At 39.0% G+C, this 27,730-nt stretch overlaps 2 protein-coding genes across 4 annotated transcripts in view; one reads left to right on the top strand and one right to left on the bottom strand.

The window, feature by feature from the left end:
* begain (brain-enriched guanylate kinase-associated) overlaps positions 1-11,413 on the top strand; it is a 63,126-nt gene extending 51,713 nt beyond the window's left edge. For 2 of the 3 annotated variants that reach the window (XM_086275823.1, XM_086275824.1), the window contains exons 6-7: positions 2,416-2,499; positions 6,837-11,413. In XM_086275823.1, coding sequence (XP_086131949.1) covers positions 2,416-2,499; positions 6,837-8,378 — 1,626 coding nt within the window. In that variant the 3' untranslated portion in view covers positions 8,379-11,413. The remainder of the gene's footprint in view (positions 1-2,415; positions 2,500-6,836) is intronic. The other variant, XM_086275822.1, reaches the window with a different exon arrangement.
* The window catches only part of wdr25 (WD repeat domain 25), a 33,639-nt gene continuing 6,382 nt past the window's right edge, over positions 474-27,730 (bottom strand). The window contains exons 3-7 of the mRNA XM_086275825.1: positions 26,225-26,372; positions 17,897-18,027; positions 16,406-16,576; positions 15,841-15,981; positions 474-13,250 (exon numbers count right to left, since the gene is read on the bottom strand). Coding sequence (XP_086131951.1) covers positions 13,029-13,250; positions 15,841-15,981; positions 16,406-16,576; positions 17,897-18,027; positions 26,225-26,372 — 813 coding nt within the window. The 3' untranslated portion in view covers positions 474-13,028. The remainder of the gene's footprint in view (positions 13,251-15,840; positions 15,982-16,405; positions 16,577-17,896; positions 18,028-26,224; positions 26,373-27,730) is intronic.

Raw genomic sequence — 27,730 nt, 5'->3', positions numbered from 1 at the left:
CTAAGCCACTGGATGTTTTATAGTGATAGAACTGAAATCAATGGGCATCCTCGGGGCTGGCAGAGGTTGAATCCACAGCTGCATAGACCTGAGCTCAACGGCATGTGGAAATTTGGTGCCTCGCTTTTCTTTGAAGTGATTTTACTGTTTTTTTCTTGTGGAGGGGCTCTAGGATGAGTTAGATTTTCTCTTACCGCTCTATGGCAAATTTTTAGCACTTCTGAGCTATAGAGCCCTCTTACAATCCTCCCCTCCAACATCCAGCGGAGGTGATTAGAGACGAGGTTCATTTTGAGTAGGTTTCAGAATTTGTCCCAGCAGTGCCAGCCGTGAGGCAGACATTTCCTCTGGAGATCAACTGTCAAATTTTCTGCTCAAAACACAAAGAAATAAAATAAAACCTCACAGTTGTGTCAGTGGGTCACAGTGCCTGAGACCCACTGCCACAAAACACACTACAAATGAATTGTGTGTTTGCTTTACACTTAACTGATGAAGCCGTTTAATCTACAGCAGTTTGCAATTGTCCTGAATTACCCCTCATGTCTTGATATTTTGCAAGGAAAATGGAAAACAGGTCCAGCAGTTTATTAAAAAATGTACAAACATACATGGAAATACAGTATAAGGCAAAAACTTGAGTTTTCACAATTCTAACAGGCTTTAACATAGTACATGGTACATACACGAGCATGGTAAATACATGGTATTTAAGGACATGATCCTGTTCATCTGCAGTGGATAGGGTTTTTGGTTGGTGGTTGGTGTAAAAATATCATTTATGTGTCAAGCTGTGTTATCTCTTGGCATTTTTGAAAGAGCCAACTACAGAAATAGAAACAAATTATGTATTTTTGCAATAGGCTGCTAGTAAAGTGTCCAAATACACTAAGTTGTCTGTTATGTGCAAACAATGCTGGTTTGTCCCTTGAATTATAAATTAGGAACTGAGGCCTTAGGCTTGTCTTAGGGTATTTTATGCTTGAATGCTTCATAGGTCAGTGTCAAGTGACTTAAAAAAACAAAAAATATTCTTCTAAAATTGAAAGACCTTCAGGAAACCTGGAGAAGTACACTTCAGGACCACTTTAAACATTACAAAAAGGTGTGTCTATTAAGAAGCAAAGCATAAAGAAATAAGGCGGGGCTCAAGACTTTTGCACAGTACTGTAGAAGTTGTTACATATCCTACACATTGACAGGCAAAAGAGGGCATCAAGATGTTGATGATCCCCAAAGACTGTTCAAATGTAATAAATTACCTACAAAGATAATGACTGTGAAAGTAAATGGCTCTAATTTCACAACAACTTGAAGGAAAGAATCTACTCAATTCACACATTCAGAGATTATTAATATAGTGTACATAAAGAACTGATCATAAGACATCACAAAGTCTGCCTCACAACCAGCTGGAGCAACAAAGCTGTCAGCTGGCACTCCCAGGAGAGACACACCACACAGTTCATATTAACTAAGACATCACCAAAGGTCTCAAAGGTCTATTTGAACTGTCCCGAAAAACTACAGGGACTTCAAATGTCTCTTTTCACCAAAACAGGGGAAAAAAAGATTCAAAAAGCAGCCACTGTTAACTGGTGGGGGAGTTGAGACTGTCAAAGAGAGGGCTTTGATGTTATGGGGGGAAAATGTCAGGGTTGTGCTATTAAAGAGAAACAGGAAAGCTACAGTGCAGCATGAACTGACCTTTATAAGTGGACAGGTTTAACAGAGGAGGGAGACGAAAAGAAAACCTTCTAAAACCAGTTAACCGCCCACACTAACACATGCATGCACAGTAAACGAAGAAAACAATGAAACCAGGCATCTGTTGTGCCAGTAGACCACCCTCACGGTGCTCTGAAATTTGAGCAAAAATTTAATAACCATTCTTTTCAGAAAGAAAGCATGGGTAAAGAGATGAATAATGCTGTACTTGCTTCCTTGGCTGGAAGGTGCAGATAAGTTAATGTGCTGTTTCAGACAACTCTAATAAAATTAGCACAATCTGCACAGGGCAGATATGTCTAAAGAAAAGTTTGCTGGTATTGTAAAGATTCTGCAAACTACCCAGTGAAATTATGTAACCAAGATGCATATATATGCTTCTTGGTAACATATATTTTTATGTTCAGCTGTATTGTTGCACACTCTCCTGATTCCCCCCTCAGACATCTCCCATAATTATAAAGCACAATTAGAAGGCTGTAATCTAACGTATTAAAGGTTTTACTCAGGGATGGTTTAAACTCATAACACTCCTCACTCACAGCATGCTTTAGTTATCAAGATGCCAAAGAAAACCCTGTGTGTGTGTGTGTGTGTGTGTGTGTGTGTGTGTGTGTGTGTGTGTGTGTGTGTGTGTGTGTGTGTGTTTTAAGTGAATGGGAATAATCTTTTTGCTTTTTTTTTCAGGACCTGTACAGGAAAGACTGCAATCTGGCAGCCCAGCTGCTGCAGTGCTCCAAGTCTCACTACAGAGCACATAAGATGTCTGAGGTGAGCTCACCAGCACTGCCTGCTGCAGCTACATCAGTGCAGGTTTAGGTTTGTGCGGCAGTAAAAAAAAAAAAAAGTTCAGCTTTAAAATTCGACGCCGACCATATAAGCAAAGATGTTTTCCCATATGGAAAAGATATATATAAATCTTATAAAGTTTGTATCTGTCTTGTGTGAAACTTGTATGAAAAGCATATAAGAGTGAAAACAGATATAAGATCCCTTGAAAAATTATATAATGAAACTTGTATGTTTTGGATACTTACTAAAACAATGTATGAAAGTAATGAGAAAGTGGCCACTTTCATGAGTAATCACATATAAGTTTTTACTATTTCTTTTCCATATGGGTTGTTTATTTAAATTACACTCCAAACAAGGTTAGTCTAGACGAGCGGCAGGAAATTGCAGTGTTTACATCTGAGAACTTTATAAAGTGTATTAATAAAATAACATAGTTGGGTCTTTACTATTTATTATTTAATGCGGTTTAAGTTTTCATTTTTCATTCAAGCAGCATGTTGTACAAAATGCTTTGCTTGAATAAAGTCTTTTAGAAAGTGCTACATCTGAATTCAGTATACAAGGACACACTAGTCGAGCATTTGAAACGTACTGCTGATGCTGCTTTAGTGTATTCTACTTAACACTATGGACACACTTTGGTAACTCCTGCCATGTCGGGATTTCTCCACCAAAATTTACTTTCAAACAGCATTAGCTCCTTTCTTTCACAAATATTATTGCCAACATCTAATAATACATAATGTTAGTTTAAAGGATTAAAACATTTCCAAGCATTGTGTGAAACCTTAACTCATCAGCTTAAATCCAACATACAGCTCTGAGGCTAATGGACATAACTACATCAGCCACGAGTAAGCTTGAGATGGTTTCATTTACTTGTACTAATAAAGAGGAAATTAAATGTATTTTTCTTCTAATGAAGCAAAGTTTATGATATTGTGTTGGTGTACCATTAAAAGCCTTCTTGAGTGGTTTTCACAATAAGAAGGAGCCACAGCGCTCATGGCCTCTCCTCTCAGACTGATGAAGGTCTGCTGTCTGAAGTACCATCTGTGTGCATCTTAGCTGTGCATAATAAATGAATGAAAGGCTGGCTTGTGATGACACCTGAGGCACAAAAGAAAGGGAAAAAAATCTGTAGACCTGGGCTCATAATTAAGTGAAGCACTACCTACAGACTACTTGCATCACTAAAAACCCATTGATATAAATGAAATAGAGCAATAATGAATTCAGCTTGTTAAAACTCTGAAAAGGGGATGTTTTATGCTTTTCTTTAAACAAACACATTTAGGACTTTAGGGCAGGAAATTGAGTCCACTGGCTAATAGGGAGCTCATCTAATCTTTGCTGAACAGCAGCACTGTAGCCACAATGCAATAACACTAATTGCATATAGCTGCCAGAAACTGATTCAGATATGGCTGTTAAACTTAAATATGCATGCCAAGTATGTTTTTCTATAGAAAACATGAATCATCTAGGAATCTTTCACAGAAGTACATTAGTATTGCATGCATTAACACAGGCAATACTGTACTGCATTAGTGAGGGTAATTAGTGCTACACTTCAATCCACAAACATTGCCTTCTCTTTCATTTGCACTCTTCTAAATGGCATCAGCTGGGGAATATGTTTGTGACTGGAGCATGTAGTATTGGCCTCAGTTTTGAAGCACTATAGCTGCTGTGCATATTTAGAGTAACATTTAGACATGTTTTGATCTAAGCTGACTGGAAACAGTAAAAATTCTGCTTTGGGGGATTTTGTCAGCCAAGAGATTCTTCTAGAAATAAGAGACCTAAGGGCTTAGTTTGCCCAATGAAACTAAAGAACTACTGTCCAATTACCTGCTCCGCTGCTAAATATAAACAAAATAAATAACAAAATTGTTTTATTTTTTTTTTTTCATTCTAATAGAGAAAGACAGAATATCCACTAAAGAACACATTTAAAATAATTTAAATGTACACTGACAAACTTAGGAAAGGTCTGTGCATGTGTTTCCTGAGCAGGCGGACCTTACAGGCGTGTACTTAAAATAGTGAAAATCCTGACTGCTTCAAATCATTAACAAAGTGTCAGTCTGCTACTGACTTTTGTTTGGCGTCACTTATTGGATTGGAGGTCTGACAATTTAACAATTTATTAATTTAATAAATAGGGGCCTCAGTAGCTTGTGGAAGAACCACACACATACACAACAGCTTGGAAAACCTTCTCATACTCATTACCAGCGTCGTCACACAATGCTGTGGGACGCCCACTTTGCAGCTGGTCTCTGACACTCCCTGTTATATGGACCCTGACCTTCAATTTGGTGGTGGTACTAGGACTCACTCCTAATCTGAAAACAGCTGACCGTTGTAGTTCACAGGTGACACTAATCAGGCACCTGATTGTCAGCGCCTGGGGTACCAGAAGCTCAAAAAAAGAGTCAATAGTAGAATAAGCTGTTGGCCAGACAAGCCCGTATACTTAAGTCTGCATTTTTCTCACATTTTTCTCGGCACCATTTAAGGAAAAATAAACAGGATTTCCAACAGTGTGAGATTTATTACCAAGAAACATTGTTACAACAAAGAAATAATTGACCAAACACAAATGTACTTTTTTTGGTGCTAAGTTTAACTATTTCCCCCAGTTTAGATATGTAACAGATTTACCAAGATTAACTAAAGAAGCTATGGAGTGTGTCTTATTGCTAGTAAAACTAACATTTAATTTGAAATGTTTTATCTCCATTGTGAAGCAGGAAATATGGAGTTTAGGAACAAGGGGTGAATTTCTAGTCTTTTAAGTAACCAGCTCCACGATATGCTATTAATCCACTTATTGTAATAAAAGAAGACCTGCAGATGTGTTCGCTGTCACGTTGCTTAACACTGCACAACTATGTGACTGTTAATTAAGATCTGCCTCAGATAGCAACTAATGCTGAGCTGACTTACTTGGAGCACACACTGTATATTATCTTGCACTCTCCCCCCACAGCCTCACCTACTTTCCATCTCTATTCCCTCTGGGAGAGTCAACAGCTGCTAAAAATAGCCCCGACTTAAAAGATGCAGGTTATTTTATGCCGAGGCGAGCTTCTATTTCTTAACAAAGCTAAGTCAGAATTTTATCTATTTTTTTCCAATACCCAGCTGGAGACCCAGAGAACTGGTTTAATTTGAATCTAAGCCCTTCCCTGTGGAACCAATGTTGTTTGATGGTAGAAAGAGAAATAAAAAGACACACTAAAAGAAAAAAAAGAGAGATGGGGGGAATGAGAGTCTTTTGGTTGAGAAGGCAGTGGTGCAAGAGGAGAAAGATGAAAGGATAAAGAAAGGGATGAGTAGAAAGAGAGCTCAGTGTGTCGGGAACAGTTCCTGCTGACCCTGACCAGCTTTAATAGGCACAAAGAGCCAGTCTGTAATTGACAGGAACATTTTTCTCAAACTGGAGCCAATCAAAGAGATTATGTGTCTGTCTGTGTGTGTGAGAGAGAGAGACACAGCAAGAAAAGGAGAAAGATGACAGGCTGAGAAACAGATGGAAGAAAGCAGGAAGGAAAGAAGAAATACTTATGTCTGTATAATTAAGTTGTGGACTCTGTAACACATAACTAAATAAAGGTTGTTTAGAAAGTTATTAAAGGTAGCACAGTTTCTTTGTGTTATCAGGAGAGGAATTCAGGTCAGACAGGGCATCTACCTCCAACTCGACTTCTTTAGGTTCATGAAGACATTCACCTCTCATTTAAGAGGTTTCATTTATCAAATGGCTGGTGGAGAGTACCAGGTTTTACTTCATAAGCATTTCTTCACACCTTATTTCATGTGATGACTTTTATGACTAATAGTTGGTCACCAACCCTTAGGGCCACTTCCAAGGGTACAGCCCCTGCTAGTGGTTAAATACCTTGGATCCTCCACTAGTTGTAATAGAACTGAAGAAGCCTCTTGGATGAGAGGCAAAAGTCTTCAGAAACCTAAAAAAACGACCAGTTGCCCTCAATACTACCATGCATGGATGAATGAGAATGTAAACATTTCCCCCCTGAGACACATATACTGGTCTAAATCAAAGGAGAATTTTTGCACCTAGACCTACAGAAAAGTAAGAAATGGAATTTAAAAATACATTCAGTATTCAGCTAAAAAGGCTCTTGAAGAACTTATTCATTTTTAAAGAGCTTTGCTGAATACAAGCTCAGCAACTGTCACAACTTTTCAAAAACATTTGTTTTGCTGTTTTGGGTTGTAGTTTCCTGTCTTTATCCAGCTTCTTTTGTCTCTCTTTGTATTTCTCTTCCATGCCTCAGCTGCCACTGGATTTCCAGGAACGCATCAGTTCCCTCATGGAAAAACATAATCAGAGTAGTGGCGTCACCATGGCAATGTGTCACTCAAATTATCCAGACGCTGTGCCCACAGCCATAATTGCCAAGGTCCTGGAAAAGCCAGAGCCTGGAAGCAGTTGCCCTGTAACGCGTTCACCCAGCCCGCAGGCACAGGATGGAGACTTTCTGACAGGAACAGGAAGCACTGATCATCTGAACCGGCGCCTTTCTTATAAGACATCTGACCTGTACTGCAGCGACACGGTGCTCTACTGTCCTGAACGATGGCAGGACACCGAGCGCAGACAAAGTGTCGACCTTCATGGCACTGGCCTGCTTCAGCTTCACGCTCAGAACTCTGTTGACAGCAACCCAGATGAAGATGCTTTCCACTCTGGAAGTTTTTCCCACCATGAACCCCCATCCTCCTTCCGTCACCACGATGAGTTCGGCACTGGGAGTCTCCCAGTGTCCAGTTCCTACTCCAGTTTTAGTCTTGCATCAGATGAAAAGGGAGGAGTTAGTGGAGGATGTGGGCGCACTGGCAGCAGCACCTTATCTTCTTCCCACCAGGGTCTCTACATGGACTGGCGAGAAGGTAGTAGTGGAGACTATGAGCACAAAAGTATTTCCTCCTATGATAAAGACAGATCAAGCTTCCCCAAGTCCCACAGCATCCAGCACATGGCAACCCAAAGGAGCCCCCAGAAGGGCCCCTCACCAGCCTACACAAGGACAGCGTCATGTTTCAGTGAACCATTCCACTCCAGCACTCCTCGTCTGGCCTCCTCTCACAGCATGGGGTCTACAATTGGACTGGGCCAGGCTCATGGAGGAACCCTTGACAGCCAGGGTGATGTCCAGGTCTCCGAGGATGACCTGAGCAGCCGCTGGAGACAGCTCAGCGTGGAAGACATCAACACCTTCTCATCTTCTTATCGCAACATTACAGGGCGGGCTTCTCCATACAGTTTCTCTGAACGCCACTTTGCCATGGGCCCCTCCAGTAAAGTCAAAGGGTCTCTCTACAGCAGCTTCCAAGAAGGAGACGACGTCTTCCACAGTCGGGTGCTGGAGCAGTGCTTTCCCATGAGTTCCTCCTCTCCCAGCCGCAGTCCCAAGCCAAAAGAGCATCGCAAGCAGGAGAAAACTTCTGTGCTGTATAGAGCCAAGGATGACAGTCAGGACTCTGAGAGCAGTTTGTTCCTCTCAGGGAGCTCTAAAGACAAGGAGAGCAGCGGGGGAGCGACAGCGGCAAGCAGCGCAAAGAAGGACTACGTGAATCTGAGCGCAGACAGTTCGGCTGATTCCTTACACCAAAGCTCACTTGAAGCCTCAAGTCTTCAACACTACCCCACCCCCAGGCCGAGCGTCCGGCCCCGCCCGAGCTCCAGCTCTGCTCTCAGCATCGGCCCCGCGCTCCCAAAGAAGACTTCTGCAAGATACCAAAAGTTTGGCAGTACAGGACTGACGAGAAAGGACAGTTTGACCAAGGCACAGCTATACGGTACGCTGCTGAACTGAGTGGAGAAAGCGATTTTTATTTTATGCATGATGATGACGATGATAACGAGTCCTAACTTTCTGTACTGTTCTGTATCTCTCCCTGCAGCAAACACATACTTGGTGTGATGGGGTGTTCCGATGTTGTTTTATGTATCTTAGCCACGGCACGTTTCACGCAGTCTGCAACCTTTTTCTCTATTGTACGTCAGTGTATTTATTGACCTGAGACATGCTAGTCAGTATGTTTTTGTTTAAGTGATGGCGATATTTAGAGGCACCAGGATAAAACCACATTCTCTCTACAACACAAAGATACTGTGCTATTCACTCTTTTTTTAAGTACTGTTAGTAAAACCAGCAAAAGATCATTAATTCTTGCTCTAATATATACAAGTGCTGAAAATGAAGTGTGTTTAATGAGGTGACTTAATTCTGCATGTTTGCGAGAGGTTATCCATTAGGTTTAGGCAGGCTGCGCTGACTGCAAACTGTTAAAACAATTTACTTTCACTTACACAAATGCATGTTGTGTAATGCATATGAATAAGGTGGAAAAAACATTTCCAGCTAAACTGTTTTTCAAAGAGACATTATCTGTAGGCAACCCTTACCAGAAGGAAATATTCTCCAACTGGCTAAATAAGAGATTTAAATAATATATATTTATTTCAAGGCCATATGATATTTCATAGCAAGATTTATATAGCTAATAGAGTAATCCCACACTTCTTAATAAGAACCCTAAATTGCCTACATTTGTCAGCTATAAAATATACAAATATATTTTTAAATAATATAATTATTATGAGAGGAAATACACAAATATAACCAGGTACCCATTCAGTAAAACCTATTACACAGACGTACAGTATTGTGCAAAAGTCTCCAGCCACCTTTTTTTATGTTTTGTCTCTTTCTTGTTATTTTTTTTAAATGTTGTTTTGAGTAATAGTTTTCTAGGTTTTCTGAAGGTCTTCCAAAGTTTTTCTTTGGACATTTAGTTGCTTTTTTCATTCATTTTCAGTCCAGTTATTTTACCTCACCGAATCATTCAATGATAATAAAAAAGCATCTCACAAAAGGGATGAAGCAGTGTTGTGTCGACACATAACAGACAACTTAGCACAGAACCAATTTTAAATTATATTTTCAGGCACTCTGTTACTAGAGGCCTGTTGCAAAAAACAGATCATTTGTTCCCATTTTTTCAGGTAAGTCTATGAAAAATGCTAACGATAACACAGTCTGACAGATTAAAAAAAATAGTATTTTGGCATCAACAAGATGATTCCCATTGACAGCAATTGAACCAACTTCAAAAAAAAAAATCCAAAGACCTTACATGGGACCTGGGAGATGCATCTGGGCTTTACGTTGACCCATCCACCGGAAACTGACGCCTAATCAGAAATGGTGTCAGTAGAAGGGTGGCTTATGTCTTTTGCACAGTACTATAACTCAAACAAAGCAGCAGGTATAAGTCATTCATTTTACCCAACTGGAAATTTTTCATATATTTGTACAAAAATAAGATGACATCAGCAGTCATACTGCACAGCGGTTACCGTAAAAACCAAGACACTTGTGAAATTGCCTTAATCCTGTCCAGTGGACAGAAAGGTCTCCTTTACAGCATCTAACAACTGTGTACATACTGTATATCTGCTGTATTGTCACTGTATGTATGCACTACTGTTACAGCGTATGCTCTTCCTGTCAGATAATATATATACATACACAGGTTTTAGGAGACAGATTAAGTCACGTTTTTCGATGTTGATCATCACTGGATTTTGCTGACATGAAATTCTGAAAAATTTCTACTGATGTGCCAACTTTTAACACTTTTGGTACTATATACACAAAAGCAAAACGACACTGTTGGTTCTAATACTTTAAGGGGAGAGTTAATTGGAAAATTGTCCAGGCCTTGGTGGAAGTTCTGAAACGTATGCACAAGAAAAGGTGGATGGGTAAGTGCACTGAAAAGGTAGTAAAGAGTGACTAAACACAAACATGTACAGTCAGTGTGTTGTTTTCAACCAGCATGGTCAGTAAACACTGTGAAATGGACAAAGCTTGTGTATATACAGACATAGAAAGTGTCAAAGACCTTATTATAAAATACTGCCTTATGTTAAATGAACAACTGCAGAGAGATTGTCCTGCTGCCCAACAATCATACTACCATTTGCTATTCCAGTATAGAAGAGTACAAAATGACAATGTTCCAACATCTATGCACGCCAGGATTTCTTACTGTCTGTGTAGCTCTGCAGAGCCGAGAGGAACAGCGCTAGAGAGAAGGTAATTTACGGAAGCTCAACTCTGCCCTCAAATCATCACTGACAGATTTTATTTTCGAAAGCTATGCGTCTCTCACTCCCGCACATCTGAGAACCGGCTTAAGGCTGTTTGAAATATTCTGACATTGTCATATTTGTGAAGCTAAAACTGCACCATACAGGTCACTGACATTTTTTTTACTCTTATTTGGTAGACTGTTTAGGTCTTAGCAGTGAAAAAGGTTTGAAATTACATTTAACCACTGTGCAGAGGAAATGAGAATATAAATGGTATTTTTGTTGTGGGCGCAACGTAGAAAAGGAGATACTTCATACACAGTTGTTACAATATGAATATTTTTATCTAGTTTAAGTTGTTGTCATATTTATAGAATGTTTTGACCTTGAATGACGAGGCTGAAGTGGTTCTGTCCTGTCCTACCTCCAGCCCTGTTCCAGGAATAACAGGCCTGTTGTTTAAATGTCACGTTTGTCTGTCTGATGCATGGTTCTATATTTTTTGCTGTATGTTTATTTACTTAATAAAGATGTGTGTTGGGAAATTGATTGCAGACTTCAAGGCATATTATTTTAGGTAATTTATTCTACCACCATCTGGTGGTTCACAGTAGGGGACCGTTTTAAATTTTTATAACAAATCCTTAACCGGCTTAATTATCACATTTAGTTGCAGAACCGCTTTTAGCACCAATAAGTTGAAATAACAGTTTTCTGTGCAACTTTATCAGTCTCTCACTTCATTGTTAGGGACTGATATATTAATACTGCTTCCGCTCTTTAAGGTCTGCAGGCTTTTATTTAAGGACAGTTCTCTTAAGGTGCCACTGCAGCCTTTCAATCTTTCAATCTTTGACTGGGCCATTGCAACACCTTGCTTCTTTTCTTTTTCAGCCATTCTGGTGCTGGTATGCTTGGGATCATTGTTGCATGGCTTGTATGTCATCTGACAAAGATGGCTTCTTGTTTGACTCTAGAATACTGGTCGACGCATTGACTGTAAGCTCCTCAGGTCCAGTGGCTGCAAAGCGAGCCCAAATCATTACGCCTCCACCACCATGCTGATATGCTTTCTTTAGTTTTCACCAAACATGGCGCTCTGCATTATAGCCAAACTTCTCCACTTTGGTCCCATCTTTATAGAGAGCATTGTGCCAGACGTCATGCTGCCACGTCACTTTTAGTAGTAGCTCTTGGGCTTTTACTGAGGTGGTCGCACTTCCTGATCATTAACTCATCTGATTAACAGCACCTGGCTTCTACTTTATTTCCTATGGAAGTAGTAAGGGAACAGTATGTTTTTCCACAGGATGGCATTCTTTCTTCTTATTCTTACGGTGGACTATGTATGTAGATGCAGATTAATTAAAAAAACTGCTTTAAAAATCATTTAGGGGCCTTTTAAAGACAACTACAATGATGCTTTCTGTATCATTAACTGAGGTAAAATAAGCATAGGCGTTACAAAACAGGGGAAACTATTTACACATTAGATTTTTCCCTATAAACAAGGATAAGGATGTTTCTACTATATATACTGAATAAAGATCACAAGCTTCTGCACTTCAATGCTCTGCTGTTGACTGGCAGGACTCTGGGAGAACTTGGCAATGCTTTGACAGATGATGGCATATTTTTTTAGTTCTCTGGTTGTCTTTCTTTGATGCAGTGTGAAAGGAAATGTCATATCAGAGCCAGAGAGAAGAAAAGGGAATAAGAAAAGTGATGTGTATGCAGAATGTGGAATGAAAAACACTTCTGATTAAAAACCACCCGGAGAGATGTTTTTATTTTTATTTTGACAAAACCTTAAAGACTACGGTGATGATGAAATCCCCTGCTGTATTTGGGGTGAAAGGCAGGACTATAAAAGCACTGGGGTGTTTTTGTGGGCATATGTGCAGCTAGACTACTTTTCCACTTTAGATAAAACCCATAACAATAGTTCACTCTTTGAACTCTTAACTGTAAAGAAGCTTCCTTTGATCTCATACAGTGTAACTTCAACTGTTTTCATTTCAACCACCAAGATTACAGGATGTGAACAGATGGGACAAATATGAATAAAACGCTTAAAGTGAGATGACACCATAGCGACTGAAATCGAGTTAGTTTTTTTATTATGATGTGAAAGCTTTGCAAGATAGTCAGTGTAAAAAAATGTTTTCCAAATGAATCAGTAGATAGTAGATTTGCTGACTTTCAGCATTTTTTGCCAAGTTCTTCTTATCTTTTGCCAAGAGATTATGAAAGCTATAGTCTTGAAGATAAATGTGCACATGACGTTTCTGTTTAATACGGTCTTCCATCTCATGGCCAACCAGCTACGTTTTAAGTTTATAATCTCTTTGTTCATAGTTGGTTGTCAGTGCCAGACCTTGATCTCACCGCCCCAGTCACAAGTAGCCACAGTCGTAGGTAAGACGGGATGCTGAGACACACAAAGGCAGGGCTGGCTATGGGCACGGAGGGTGTGAAGCATATGAGCTGTGTGATAATCATAGAAGTGAGCGGAGCCAGTGGAGCTCCCTGAGGCCAGGATAGTTCCATCCAGAGAAAAGCCACACTTTATTGCATATCCCTCCACCTAGAACAAAAAACATGTTACAATCCATTTATAGCGGCTCAGAGGAGATTTTAGAGAACTAATCAGAATCGTGTTGGCTCAACCTTCAGAACAAAAAGCAATTGTTACAGGGAAATCAAAGAACAGCTCTCATCCTCCTTTACCTGCCTACATTTAATGTCACAAATAACTGGGGAAAGTCCCAGGGGAGGACAAATCTACAGACAGAGTGCAGGCCCCCTGATGGTGTCTGCATACTGTTGATTTATACCTACAAACACTGCAGAGGCAACTCTTGATTTGTGTAGACAGTTTAAGTGTAGTCTTGACTGACAAAGGATTACAGAAGGAAGCAGAATAACACTCTAACCTTTTAATGTTTAAGTTGGGCTCATCTTCTTACTTAGTGATTTTCTTGTTTAAATTTTGAATGAAATGCAAGTCTGTATCCACACCAACCCACTTTAGGTCGTCACTTTGCATAAAGAACCCCCAGAAATATAAATCTCATCAGGTGCCGTGGAATAAACAGAAAGCATTCGCAGCGCTAGATGTGTTCCACAGTTTTTCATGTTAAACCCTTGTTGAAATGCGACGAACAATAATACCCCACAGTAACAATCAATTGACTTTACCATAGGTGGACTCCAGTGAAGTTGTAGAAAAATCTGACAGATAATCAGTGGACACGGAACCCACCTGAGCTCAATTTTTGTTTTCATGTACATGTTATATTTTTATTTGTGGCGATCGTGGCTCAAGAGTTGGGAGTTCGCCTTGTAATCGGAAGGTTGCCGGTTCGAGCCCCGGCTCGGACAGTCTCGGTCGTTGTGTCCTTGGGCAAGACACTTCACCCGTTGCCTACTGATGGTGGTCAGAGGGCCCGGTGGCGCCAGTGTTCGGCAGCCTCGTCTCTGTCAGTGCGCCCCAGGGTGGCTGTGGCTACAATGTAGCTTGCCATCACCAGTGTGTGAATGTGTGTGTGAATGGGTGGATGACAGGTTGTGTAAAGCGCTTTGGGGTCCTTAGGGACTAGAAAAGCGCTATACAAATACAGGCCATTTACCTTTTTTTTTTTTTAAATATGCAATAATTTCAAGCAATTATTCTTCACTTTGACATTATGGGGTAATTGTAGAATTTTGAGGTGAATATGAATATAATCCAATCTGGAAATAGGCTAAATGTTGAAGAACTATCTGGAAGCACCATATTCCGCTTTTATGCATTACCGATCCCTGCTAAGTTGCCTTAGTTTTCAGTCATTATACTTTATTTAGCTTGAGTCCCTACTTCTAGTTTATTGTCCTTCCTTACTTTGTCCTAACTTTCTTTCTTTATGCTTATGTCCTACAGTGTTCCCTTGTTTAGTTTGAATCCTGTATTCATGTTCAGCAGGCATTTTAGGGCTGTTGATTTGCTGCGATAGCTCCGTTTCTTTCGTGTCACTTTTTGGACTTCACTTCCACTCTGTCCGATTGGCTTGATTACTTTCACCTGTCTCTCATTTCCCTCCTGTTTCCAATCCCCAAATAGTCCTTGTTCTATAAATAGTCCTGTCTCTGCCCCGTGTTTTTGTGAGATCCTGCTGTTGTTTTCTGCATTGGATGATTCCTAGACCCCTGCTTTGTGTATTTTTTTTGGTCAATTTTGGACTTTGTGTTTTAAGCTGAATAAAAGCTCATTACTTCTTCATCTAAACTTTACTGTAATACAACTGGTTATTTCTTATGGCACAAAGCCCAGACTCAAGTGTGCATATTTTTACATAACAAGTGGTTTCAAATTATAGACTGCACCTGTGGAAAATAATGGGTTACTACAGTTCATGCTCATTGTATTAAACTTCTTGTTAGAGTATGTAATGCTTCTGTTAAGACTGCATTAAAACCTTGTCATCAATGATGTAGTAGCACAACTGGCTCACAATCCATCAAAATTCACAGGCTATTGGCTGTAAAACAACAAACGTGAGCTTAACCTTGTGCACCATTTGGGTGAAGACCCATTAAGTGATCATTGTGTCCTACCAATATGGTAGGAGGAGCAGAAAAATTATAGATATGTCTGTGTTTTAGTCATCATAGCAACTAATTAGCAACTGGCTAATTACCAATGCTTTCAGTAATATAATCACAATAACGCAAAGGTTATTATAAGGTAATTATAAGAAACATCTGTCTTATTGGTCTTTTCTGCCACGTTGTTTCTTTTTTGTTGATTTTTAGCGCTGTACCAGAAAGAGAAAAGCAAAAATGGACCTGGAATGTGCGATACCCATTTGTTTCCTGTCAATTATTGTAAACAACAGTCCAAATGCCACACTAGCAGTGCTGCATTTTTCAGTGATATTTCAAATGTGCTGCCATATGCTGCTCCTGTTGCCTCCCTCAGTGGAACTGTTGTATTGTATTTGGTGGGTTTGTTTTTTTGGGAGGAAACACTGCTATGAATCTTGGTAAAGACAATGAAGCATGTAGGTTGCAATTAAAGCTGTGTGGGGTGGGATGTTGCTGAAGTTGTATTTCTGTGTGTGTGTGTGTCTGTGTACATCTGACTGCAGTGCTATTCAGTATGGATTACGCCTGCGTAACCCCCAGTCGATACTGACCTTGTGTCCTTCGAACCGCCGCCTTTTGTTCATTCTATACGGCTGCTGGGAGGAGAACACTGCTATGTAGTTCCCATTGGTCTGGGCAACAAAGGAGTCTTCCAGCGGGTGGAGAGCCAGGCCCGGGCACGTGTAACGCTCCTGGTGGCCAAATGAAAAGAAGAATGAGAAGGGAAATTAATTCACTATTTGACCTTTTCTTGTTACTACTTATAGTGAAGTCAGCTCCATGTTAACTAGTGTATTAATGATAAAAAAAAAGCTTGTACAATGGTATAAAGGTTTATGATCAATCCACTGTGTATATGTAGTAATATTTTTTATTTTGACCATCATTTTCAATCTATTCCGATGAGTAAAGAGAATATACACTCAAAACTGTTCAGAATTATCCTGTTATCCTGTATAAAAAAGCAGAAAGGTTATTAAACAATTATTAAACAATTTTTTTAACTTAATTTAACTGTTAAAATAAAAATGAGTCTCTTAAGATTATAAATTTAATTTCATATACCAGCCAAACCTCATGTAATTAGACCTACTTTTTTTTCTTTAGATATCTTACATGGTAGATTTGGTTGGAGACTTTGGCTGTGGTCTCATAGTCCCAGGCAATGAGGGTGCGGTCTGCAGAGTCTCTGCTCACGCAGTCAGAGCTTGTTATAAAAGTCACACCGCCTCTCAGAAAGACTATGTCCAAGGTCTGCTGGATGCCGGCTTGGTAAACTTTCACCACCTGGTAACACACATACATATACACGGATGACCCGTAGAAGCACTCAGCCAAGAAGAGAAATAAACAGGGGAGAGGAACATCTAGACCTCTGTCATTAAGGGGGAAAGGCAAGATAACAGCTCCACGTGTCCTTGAGCTGTAAAGACTTGCTGTCAAATGATGACAGAGTGCCCAGCAATGGAGAACATATATGTTGTGGTTTCAATCTGCAATAAAGCACACCCTGAAGTATCAATTTATTGATGATTAATAAAATTTTTTAAAAAGCTACACAGTGGATGGCTACCGGCTCCTCTGCACTGAGAATTTAACCTTTAACCCTTTACCTGCTGCTTAAAGCATCCTCTAACTTTATATTTGGATATATATATATATATATATATATATATATATATATATATATATATATATATATATTATTATTATTATTATTATTATTATTATTATTATATTTTTTTTTTTTTTTTTTTTTTTTTTTTTTTTATATTATAGCATATGTGTATGAGCTAGATAGGGATATGAATTAATTAAGCATTTGCTTCCTCCTGCTCATTTTTAAATGGGAAATAGTCAACTTTTTTTCCAATGTGATATATTATTTGGCACTTTTATGTTCAAAATAAAGATTTAATTGGCTGATTGAGTGGCCTGTAACATAATGTGGCAGATCAGTCTCACAAATCCTTTCTGCTTCTTGAATCCATTTGGATATCAGCAAAATTATGACATAGGTGGCTGACTTGAATTTTTTATCCAATATGGGTAATTTGATCCTGAATGGAACAGCTAACGGTTAAGAGTCACAGGCAGCCATAACCATACAGCCTTAACAACATATTTTCTAAGGATTGCTCTCTGTCCGCAACTCATACTAACACCTGCTAGCAGAAACATCTTCAGTGCATTAAGTCTAACCATGCAGGGGAACGATTCAGTTCGCCAAGTGAACATTCATGTGAGCATTCACATTCTGAAGAAGTGAATAGGATTATCATATAAAACAGTCCATTAAGCTTAATAGCAATATTAGGTTGCAGCTTCACAGGAATAATTTATGCAGCCAGGATTAAATTAAAATTTGCTTTGAACAATTAGTGATATAACCTGCATTCTCCCTATGCATGCTGAAGCATTATCTAGAGGGTCATTGCACAAAGTGAAATATAGACTCGTATGTTTGTACTCATGTGAAACCGAGCGTGTAGCAGCGTTGAACAAAGAGGATGTGTTTGAACTGTATTCATTTAGATTTCTGAAGGTAAAAAACCCCACAGAAAATTAAAATGATAAATCTACTGTAAGGAGGGTAATAAATTTGACCTTGCAGCTGCGAGAGTCCCACGCCTTGACTGCTGAACTGTAACCTCCACACAGGAAAACCTCCGGGTTGCTGGGATGCACGGCCGCACACATCACCTTAAACTCGTTGTCCACTTTCACTGTTGGCTGCCCTACAAAAGAAAAAAAAGACTGATTTTAAAAAGACATGACAGAAATCTTGTGTTTGTGTATGTGTGTGTATGTTTACTATGAATAATTTACAACATCATGCTGCTAATTTGTGAATGCAGAAGTGTCAGGTTTGTCAAGATTGATTATAAACTACATTTCTTTAACTGAATTAATCATTATAGTTATTGTTATATTGTTATTTTTCTACTTTACTGTTCTTTACTGCGTCCACATTTATAAATGTCAAGATCAGCACTTCAACTAAAAACTGAAAATTGCTGAATTATTGCTTAATTGATTCATTATCATTAAAATGTCACAGACATAAAGATCCACTGATAAACTGAGAAGATGGCTGGACGATTAATCACTAATCATTAATCTGGTATCAAAAACACACATAAATAAAGGCTCAACAATAAATCTGAGTAAATACAGACTATTTACTTTCTGCTTGATTGTCCCAAAAACAAGCAAAAAATAAAGAGACTATATGAATTAAGGTAAATGGCAGGAATTTTCTTTCTCAGCTGTCAAAGCCAAACTAAACACAGCCAGCATACATTTTAGCTGCATTACCCCACACATGCAACATTTCCAGATACTTCTCTTTGGTTTATTAATTGAGCACATTTTGGGGATCCAGTTTCAGTTCCATTGACACATGCATTACATTTGTGAGCATTAAACTCTGCGTGTAATGTAGGGCCAGGGGAATGATGGAAGAGTAAAGGAAAGAAAAGATTTCCAGGCAGGGACAAGTTTAATACGAACTCACACAAGAGCGTGGAGAGTGTGTTCCCTAATTCTCCTTAACCAAGAATCTTCCTGTTACCACTGCTTAACAAAAATGTATTATGGTCAGAACTGCCCAATTATGATAATGCATTTTTCAGAAAATGTTTTCGATTTCTGTTACTTTATAATGGGATCCTAAAGATTTCAGTTGCTTTCATGATATAAATGTAACACACAGATTTAGTAAAAATAAATGACAACTACAATCAAAGACTGATTAAAGAAACATTCTAAATAAATGAGAATAAATGCAGAAATTGAAGATGATAAGCTTGGTGGTTGTGGAAATCCTATAAGCCTTCCTCATCACTTCACACTGTCAAAAGTTACACATGCTATGTATGTACTTTAATTTTAGATATGCTTGCTGCCACATGTAAATACTTGTACAGATGTGTAGAGTTCATATATTTTAAAATTAAAGATGGACTAAGCCAACAAGATGTCCCCCATTGATTAGTGGATTCCTGGTTTGAAGGCTCCAGATCTGGTTTTTGCATTGAAACCTAGTGTCACGAGCAGGAGCCTTTTTTCAATCACAGGGTAGGCATGCCTAAATTATACCCTACTCTATAGTTTACTCTGAATTAGAACCTAACTTACAACATGAACATCATGTTGCATTAAGCAAGACTTAAAATTACCAATTGAGACCATAAACTCAAGTTTTTTACTAAGATCATAAATCTAGTGAGCAGTGGGATCATTTTCTCACAAACTTCCATAAAGTCAGATTACTTCTGTTAACTACTCACCATTAGAAAGAATCCACCTTCAAGGCTTTTCTATATTGTTTACATCTAGACATGGAGACTTAGTCTGTCTTTTATATACAGCCTGTTTATAAAGAAAGTTGTTTACAGTGTATCCTTCCACTGTGTCTAGACTCTGTCCATGTGACCTGAATATTGTGAATGTAGCATCATTTCTGTCTGCTGAAGAGCAGTGCTAATCCTCAGGATAGCACACTTTTTTGTTGTTGTAAATATCAAATGTAAATAAGTGTGCTGTACCATGCAAGCTGTTTATTTCTTGCAGCACTGTTTGCTCATTTTCAGCCAACCTGCACTCTTGTGTTCAGTACAAAATCTTGCTAGTTTCTACCGATCGAAAATATTGCAAAAGTGCACAACTTTCCTAAGTGATAGTTTTATCTCTCTATTTCCAGACAGCGGCATTGTACACATGAGTTTCTGAGAGGATTTAAGCATCACTCGAGACAAAAAGATAAAACTGACAAAGATGTGATGTGGAGAAAAGAAACCAGAGTATAAAGTACTGTTTTGGCTAGAGGCTGCTTTATCTCAGTCAATTAAAAAATGTCATACTTAAACATAAAACAAAAACACCGAAGGGCTAAAATATAATTAAGCCTGACAGGGTGCAACCAAAAATTAGTTTCCTGGGAAAACGATGAAACAAGACTATGAGCCAGCAACTCTGTCAAAGGCTATGCAAAGTGGAGCACCTCAGGGCTCAATGGCTTCTCATTAATTCATCGAACAAACAACAAAGGCCACATCTAAAACAGTCTTAGACAGTTAGCCCACAACAAAAACATACTTCATTATAGACTTGTTCCACAATATTCCCACCAAGACTTTTTAGAAGTGGGGAATGATTCACAGCTAATAAACTGCACCAAAAATGGACCTTCTCTCCTTTTAATGGGGGACTAGTTCACTCACTCACGACTGCACTGGTCTGATCCAAAGTTTTAACAGGCAGTTTCATCAGGCTCATACTTCCTGCTTAATTGGCTTACCAACAGCGATATTCAGAAGATCTGTCATCGAGATTTAAACTCGTGTTTAGCAAGACAATGAGAAAACATTCTCCTCATCATGTTTTAATTAAGCAAGATTAATTAGCTGGCATGCGAGAGGAGATACGTGAGGACAGCAGTGATCTGTCCCTCCCTCACAATAGTTTATTCTGTTGAAAGAACTGTGATTGTGCTGTAGTGCTGACAAACAGTGGATGACTTGGAGCAGAGGACATTAGGGATGACTGGGATAGCAGGGATGAGCCCTTCAGAGCAGAGAGTAGCAGCGAGTCTGCCTCATTATGGGTGCTGTCTTTGCACTTCTGCAGAGGTTAGGAAACACATTATTCAGTCTGACACGCCACATCCGAAAAAATGCTTTGGATGTAGACTTAATAAGCGGTATTTTTGACTGTTTTATTTTTATATTTTTCATTTCAACCATGCCCTAGGACTTGATAGAAAAGGTAGCAAAATCCTTAAATAACTGTGCATGATTTATTAATTTAATCCTAATTTTAAAAAATTAATGTACTTCCTTCAACACTGCATAGTAGCTTTCATTAACCAAGACGGCTTTAAGCTAAAGTGAGCCACTGCTTAGTTAATCATTGTGACGTAGTACTGGAAGTAATGACAAAAACAAAACTTAAACCTAGTGTTTAAATGAAAGTAGGAAAAACTGTTCTCACAAATTTCATGTCATAGCTGACATACTATGCTTACTCTCTGCACCACCTTTTTTCTACCTACACTGCTTTTCAGGTCAAAATAATCCTTATTTTTCTTAATGGGCCTTGAAACAGCTTGAAACAATCTTTCCCTTGATATTTTAACTCTGGATATGTTTCTGTGATCTTGTTTTTAATTAATACTATGTCTTTGCTTTATCCTCTCTTTTTTAGCTGTCAGGTTATGTTGGTGACAAGTTAAATGACTAAACGCTGTAGGTCAAAGCAAATCATCTCGAATAGCAGGAAAGAAGCTCAATAATAGAAAGAAATGAAGTATTGAGCAACTGCAAAATACTGCACACTGAATTGCTGGGAATGCTCCCCTCTCCGTGTTGGCTGCTTTTGAATGCCATCACCACGGAAGCTCATACAAAGCCTCCAAGTCCTTCACTTTTCTTGACTAGTGCATGGGCGTTAATGTAAGTTAGAAATGCTGTGATGTGGGCTTTATCCTTTGTCTTTTGAAGGAAAGCTCTTTTGTTTTATTTTCTTTGGGGGGGGGGACTATATAAAGCCTGTGTTGACCTAGTAGGTTGCTACTCTAAAATGAAGCTTTCAAAGTAGGTCAAAATACTGGTGGCATTTAGAGGAAATAATACTGCGGATGTGTGCTTTTGCATTCGTTGCCTCTTGGTGTGCAACGCTTGAGGCTCCTGTGATTATACAGTAATATGGTGGTGGTTAATTCTTGGTACGTGCAAATGAAGTCTAATGAACTGAATATGTTGAAGAAAATATTCCAGTGGAATAAAAATGTGTGAAAGAATGCTGAAAGATCTTTTTTTTATACTGTAATATTGTAAAAGCCTCTCTATTTATTTATATATGATGAAAGAAATAAGAGCACTGACTACAAAATCTGACTTTTTGTTAACCCGTGTGCAAGCTACTACTTCGTCCCTTTCTTTCCTTATTTATGAAAATGTGCATTTATTCATTGATCTAACTTTTTCAAATGTACCCAGCGTGACAGTGTGGGTTACATGGATTGCATGGCCGGAGAAGAAATTTCAGCATCTAAGCTGTGTTTTGAAAACCAGAAAGATTTTCTGTTGCATGACCCCCAGACTCCAATCCCCAGTGTGACTCAATAATTTAGTTTTGCACTATTGGCCTTGTAATTCAGTCTGGAACAAAAAGAAAAAAGCCTGCCCGTGGCACTAATGTGAAACTCCACCTCACAACCAACCTATTACTGAAGCTTTCACCTGGGTTTATCAAATAAGGTAATGCAAACCTAAACTGAGCTGGAAGTCACTACAAGAGACAACTATTGTGTATTATTGCTTTTCTCTGATCTAATTTTGTTTCTTTTTTCTTGCATGAAATGACACATCAACTTGTGGGAGAATGTAAATAGGTGAACATATTTTACATCACCGTCATCAGACGATCAGCTTTTCTGAAGACGGTCGTTAGAGTGTGTAAAAAAAGCTGGGGCTTCACACTAATGCCATCCATACTTAATTAATTTATTCCACTATTCAGCCTCTCTGACTTTAAAAAGTCCTCTTTATCTTACATTCCTCTCCTCAGTTTCTCTTTTAGCATTATGCCACTTAACCTACTCGCCTTCCCTATATCGTTTTCACCCCAAGCTATTGCTATTCAGCTGTGACAGCTTCCCTTGGACCGCTGGGAGTGGGTATAAGGTTCTACAAATTAAACTGGACACAGAAACAACTGCAAAGGTTTGCAAGGAAAAATGGGTCCACATACTATTCTGAACACACAGGCATAGGAAATTACTTTTCTTCGCAAACATAATGATTAGTGCAGCACTGAGGGTAGATATGCAGTGGTGAAATGATGAGTCAGATGTCCATGAAGACTCTTGCTGTTTATTCAAGGACGAGTATACCTCTGCAAAGAGAGCTCAATTGAACACAAAAGCTCCAACTGCTTTTCCTGTTACAGCTAAGAGGATCTGCATTACCGTGAAGAGCATAAAGATCACATTTATCATGATTAGAGTCTGCCATCACAAACACTCAAGCTTTCTGAGTATCCCATCATCCAGTCTAGTATTGATATATAGGCTGCATGAATGGCGAGGGGGGTGCTGGTAGAATAACTAAGCTAAAACCTCGGTGAGTTGTGAGTGCCATATATTTCAGAAAAGCATTTGATGTGAAGAGAACTCAAACCCCATGCATGTTGGAATCTGTTTAACATATTATGAGGGAAATTATGCATGTAGCTTATTCCATGTGCTCTTTTCACTGCAAGAATATGATTTTCTTTAAAGTGTTCGTGACTTGGTCTGAGCTCCACCACATCTGTAGTGCAGAAACTGGTCTGGAATTCCCAACTCCCACATTAATATTCAGCTAAATTGAATTTTCTTCATCACACGCTGCAATAGAAATGCAGCCTTATTGCGCTCTCATGCAGATCTTCATCCTTAAAATATCAATTTTAAGGATGAAGATCAATCAAGCTATTGGCTGCATATGACCAAAAGCATTTGTTTGTTTATGGTTTTGGTTAGAGACGATCCCGTATAACAGGGCTGCCCAATCCCAGTCCTCGAGAGCTACTATCCTGCAGCTTTTAGATGCATCCCTACTCCAACACAGCTGAATCAAATGGTTTGATTACCTCTTCAGCATGCCATCATGTTTGGCAAAGGCCTGATAACAAGCCATTCATTTGATTCAGGTGTGTGGGAACAAGGATGCATCTAAAAGCTGCAGGACGGTAACTCTCGAGGACCGGGATTGGGCACCCCTGCCGTATAAGGTCATGGTAGCTGCTCCTGTGGTGATGTATCCATTATTGATCCACTTCCTGGAGCTGTCTGTGTGTTTAATGGGCTGCCCAAGCTATTATCCGTAGGCTTTATTGACAGTATTGACAGACAAGCTTAGAGGGGAAGTGAAAATGGCAGCAAGTCATCATTTGCCATGTGTTGACCCTAGCGATGCAGATGCCATGGGGGCTTCAAAGAAATTTTCTCTCTCTCTCTGTTCAGATACAAGGAATTTGAGAACATTCATGGTAACTATTCTTATTGCTCAATAAGCAGTCTTACTGTGGCAGACTGTATATATGACTTACTATCATCTTTACTGCCATGCTTGTATTGATAGATAAAAAGATAGACAGATATACTTCTATTTTAGATTTTCATTTGAGACATCTGCCTCCCACCTGAATGAAACAGTCTACAGGCATTCAATATACACTCACGTCTACTTTATTAGGTAAACTTTGCTGAACTGCATGAATTCTTCATGGCATAGATTGAGCAAGGTGCTGGAAACAGTCCTCAGGGATTTTGGTTCATCCTGACAAGATAGTGTCAAACTGCTGACATATCCATGATGTGAATCTCCCATTCCACCACATAACAAAGGTGCTCTGTTGGATTGAGATCAGGCGACCACGGAGGCTATTTGAGTACAATGACCTTGCAGTTACGCTCAAGAAAATAGTTTCCGATGATTTGAGCTTTGTGACATGGCACAATATCATTATCAGAAAATGGGTACACTGTGATCACAAGTACTCAGGCAGACTGTGGCGCCTAACTGATGTTCAATTACTACAAAGTGGCTCAAAGTGCAAAAAAATCACAAAGCAGTTTGGCCATTCTCATCTGAACTCTGGCATCAACAAAGCATTTTCAACCTGCGGCTTACTGGTTATTTTCTTTTTGGATCAGTCTCTGTAACCTGTAGAGATGGCTGTGTGGGAGAATCTCAGTAGATCAGCCATTTCTAAAATGCTCAGAGCAGCATGATGTTCAATTTAGATTTCAGCATGTCATCTTGCTGTTTACATGCTTAAATGCACTGCAATGTAATTTGCTGATTATGTATTTTGTTAAAGACCATTGAACAGGTATACCAGAGAATGTAGTGGCCAGAGAATGTAGTCCCACTGTAGATTTTTAGGCTGATTTGCAGGAAACTAACTAAAGTAAATGTATTATTCTTGCAAATTATTCACAACTTTGTTAGTAATATGTATCACTTCTACTATACCATAGCACTCAAGTCCGATGGATGCATCGCAACTTAAGGGTTAGTGTCTTGCCCAAGGCATGCAGATGGCGCAGCCAGGGATCGAACCACCAACCACCAGCCAAATTCTGTGTTCAAGTTCCAAATGTGTAACTTAATGAGCTGACATGAATTGGAGTGCCTAAATCCAAGTGGATTTTGGTACACCACAATAGTTATCAGCAGCACTAACCAACATGTAGTTGCATTTCTGAGGGTGTGTAGGTCAGGTTATGTTGTAGAGTTCAGAGGGGTTTGTGGTTACGTCTAAGTTATGACGTAGATTTCCCGCTAAAGCATAAATTGGGCATTAAAACAAAATACCTGCTATTTTATTTTGATATTAAAAGGCAAGAAAGCAGCATTTCTTGGCTGTGCTTGGAGACATCTTTGCAGAGACATTTGCTTGAGGAATTCAGATTTCAAAGGTTGTCCCTGAAATGAGTCACGACTATAGAGAGAGAGTCAGAGACAGAGAGAGAAGTAGCTCTGCAATTCATACAATGAGCTCATAACAGATTCTGGAGGCTCAAGGCAATTTAAATTTACTCCACACATAAATTACTACACTGACTTTAAATCAGAGTTTGAGAAACAATAAATGTGCATGAAGTGAAATTGCATAGGCGTTTTGTTGTCCCACAACATCAGCAACGTGGTTGGAGAAAAATATCTAATCAAACAAAGGTTCATACTTCAAGCCAATTAAGTAAATGTAATATACACACCACAGTCGTTCTGCCTGTGTATGGGAACATCCAAAATTATATCTCGTGTTGAGTTTGGTTCAGGGGAAAAATCACAGTGATATACTTGAAAAAGTAAAGCCAGTGGTTTGTTATTTGACATTTGGTTCTTCAGAACTACAGAAAGAAATGCTGCTGCTGCTCACCCGTCTCCACATCAGTGATCACAGTCGTGTTGTCAAATGAGCCAGTGAGAAAGTGTCGCCCGCAGGGGGTCCAACAGGCGTTGCGCACAGCTCCCGAATGGCAGGTGTAAACCCTGAGGCATCGCCCGCTCTCTGCTGCATCCCACACCTGCCAGACATGGGCACATCAATTCACGCCAAACTCACAAACTTATCCAGACTGCAGTCTTTTTTGTTGTTTTTTCACTGACTGTGCACAAGATTAAGACATTCCAGGAATAAAGACTCAAAGGCCAAGAACTGACTGCATGAATTTCTAAGAGTTCAAAATCCATAATCAGTAGGTTGTGCTTGGTCTTAAGGGGTTGTTTTAAATGATCACATATATACAGATACACAAAAGAACCCTGGATCTTTTACGCGATCTGATGACATAAAGAACAAGGAAATACATCAGAGGTTTTGGCATGCAGTGCTTTCCCTCCACATCAAAGAGATGGAAGCCTAGGTCATTGGATCAAATTGACATTCAAAGAAAAGTTTATACAAATATTCAGTTAACTTCCTGTCAGTGTATCATTCTAGAGCGGTTTAGCTCAGTTATGAAATTCAAAACCAAGCTATGTATTATGTGACAATAAAATCTATTAGTTAAGTTTAATAGTAATAATAATGTGGAAGTCAAATACTTGAATGCCATCACTACCACGAAGGGGGAAATGTGCACATATACTGTAAAGCTATAAAAAAACTATTGAATATCAAATAAGTCAAATGCTTTGGAAGTATCACTGCACTCTGGAAAAGGATATTCATACAGAAGACAACTTTATTTGTTTTCATTTTTTGGGCCCCCAAGTGAAGGTGAAAATTTTTATTACTGTTATTGAAAATGATAAAATAAGCCAAAAGTTGTTTTTTTACTTTTCTTTTTTATGTGTGTGTGTGTATATATATAACAAATATTAAATAAGTATGGAACTGTGAGCGCATAACTACAAATGGATACATGGAATACATGTAGCATGGGTTTATGGTATATGTACATCAATGCTCAAGTGTTTCTTTTTTCTTTTTTAACTGACTGTACTTGTTTGACTTTTGTCTGAATTGGACGAAGCTTTAAAGCAGCTTGATGAAAATCAAAAGCAGCAGGTTTGGACAAATTTTACAAACCTAAAATATTCTGTGTGTGCCTGTGCTGTGTCCTTTGGAACTCAAACTCTTTTTCTGTGTGAAGTCTCCGCAAACCTGAGAAAGATTTAATATAGGCCACTTTCACCTCTCTTCCATTGTAATGAAATGAAATGATCAGCTGGAAAAACTAGGAAAAACATCCATAGAAATTGGGTCTGTCTGTAGGATTTTAAGGGAGAAACAGCCTTTCTAATGAATTAATCAAACTAATTACCTCTGAGTGGGCCTATAAATCAATTCCCACTGGGCTGTAATGGCTTTAATGCGTTGGTATTCTCAGAGTTTACTCTGATAAAAAACAGAGCAGGAGAGAAAAGCTCCCAGCTGCCT

This window comes from Aulonocara sp. 'chitande type north' Nkhata Bay, linkage group LG19 (assembly GCF_057382095.1).
Source record: "Aulonocara sp. 'chitande type north' Nkhata Bay isolate Kocher_YH1m ecotype deep benthic linkage group LG19, A_spYH_male_GT1.1, whole genome shotgun sequence".
Taxonomy (NCBI): Eukaryota; Metazoa; Chordata; class Actinopteri; order Cichliformes; family Cichlidae; genus Aulonocara; species Aulonocara sp. 'chitande type north' Nkhata Bay.
This window is presented reverse-complemented; position numbering and strand designations above follow the sequence as displayed.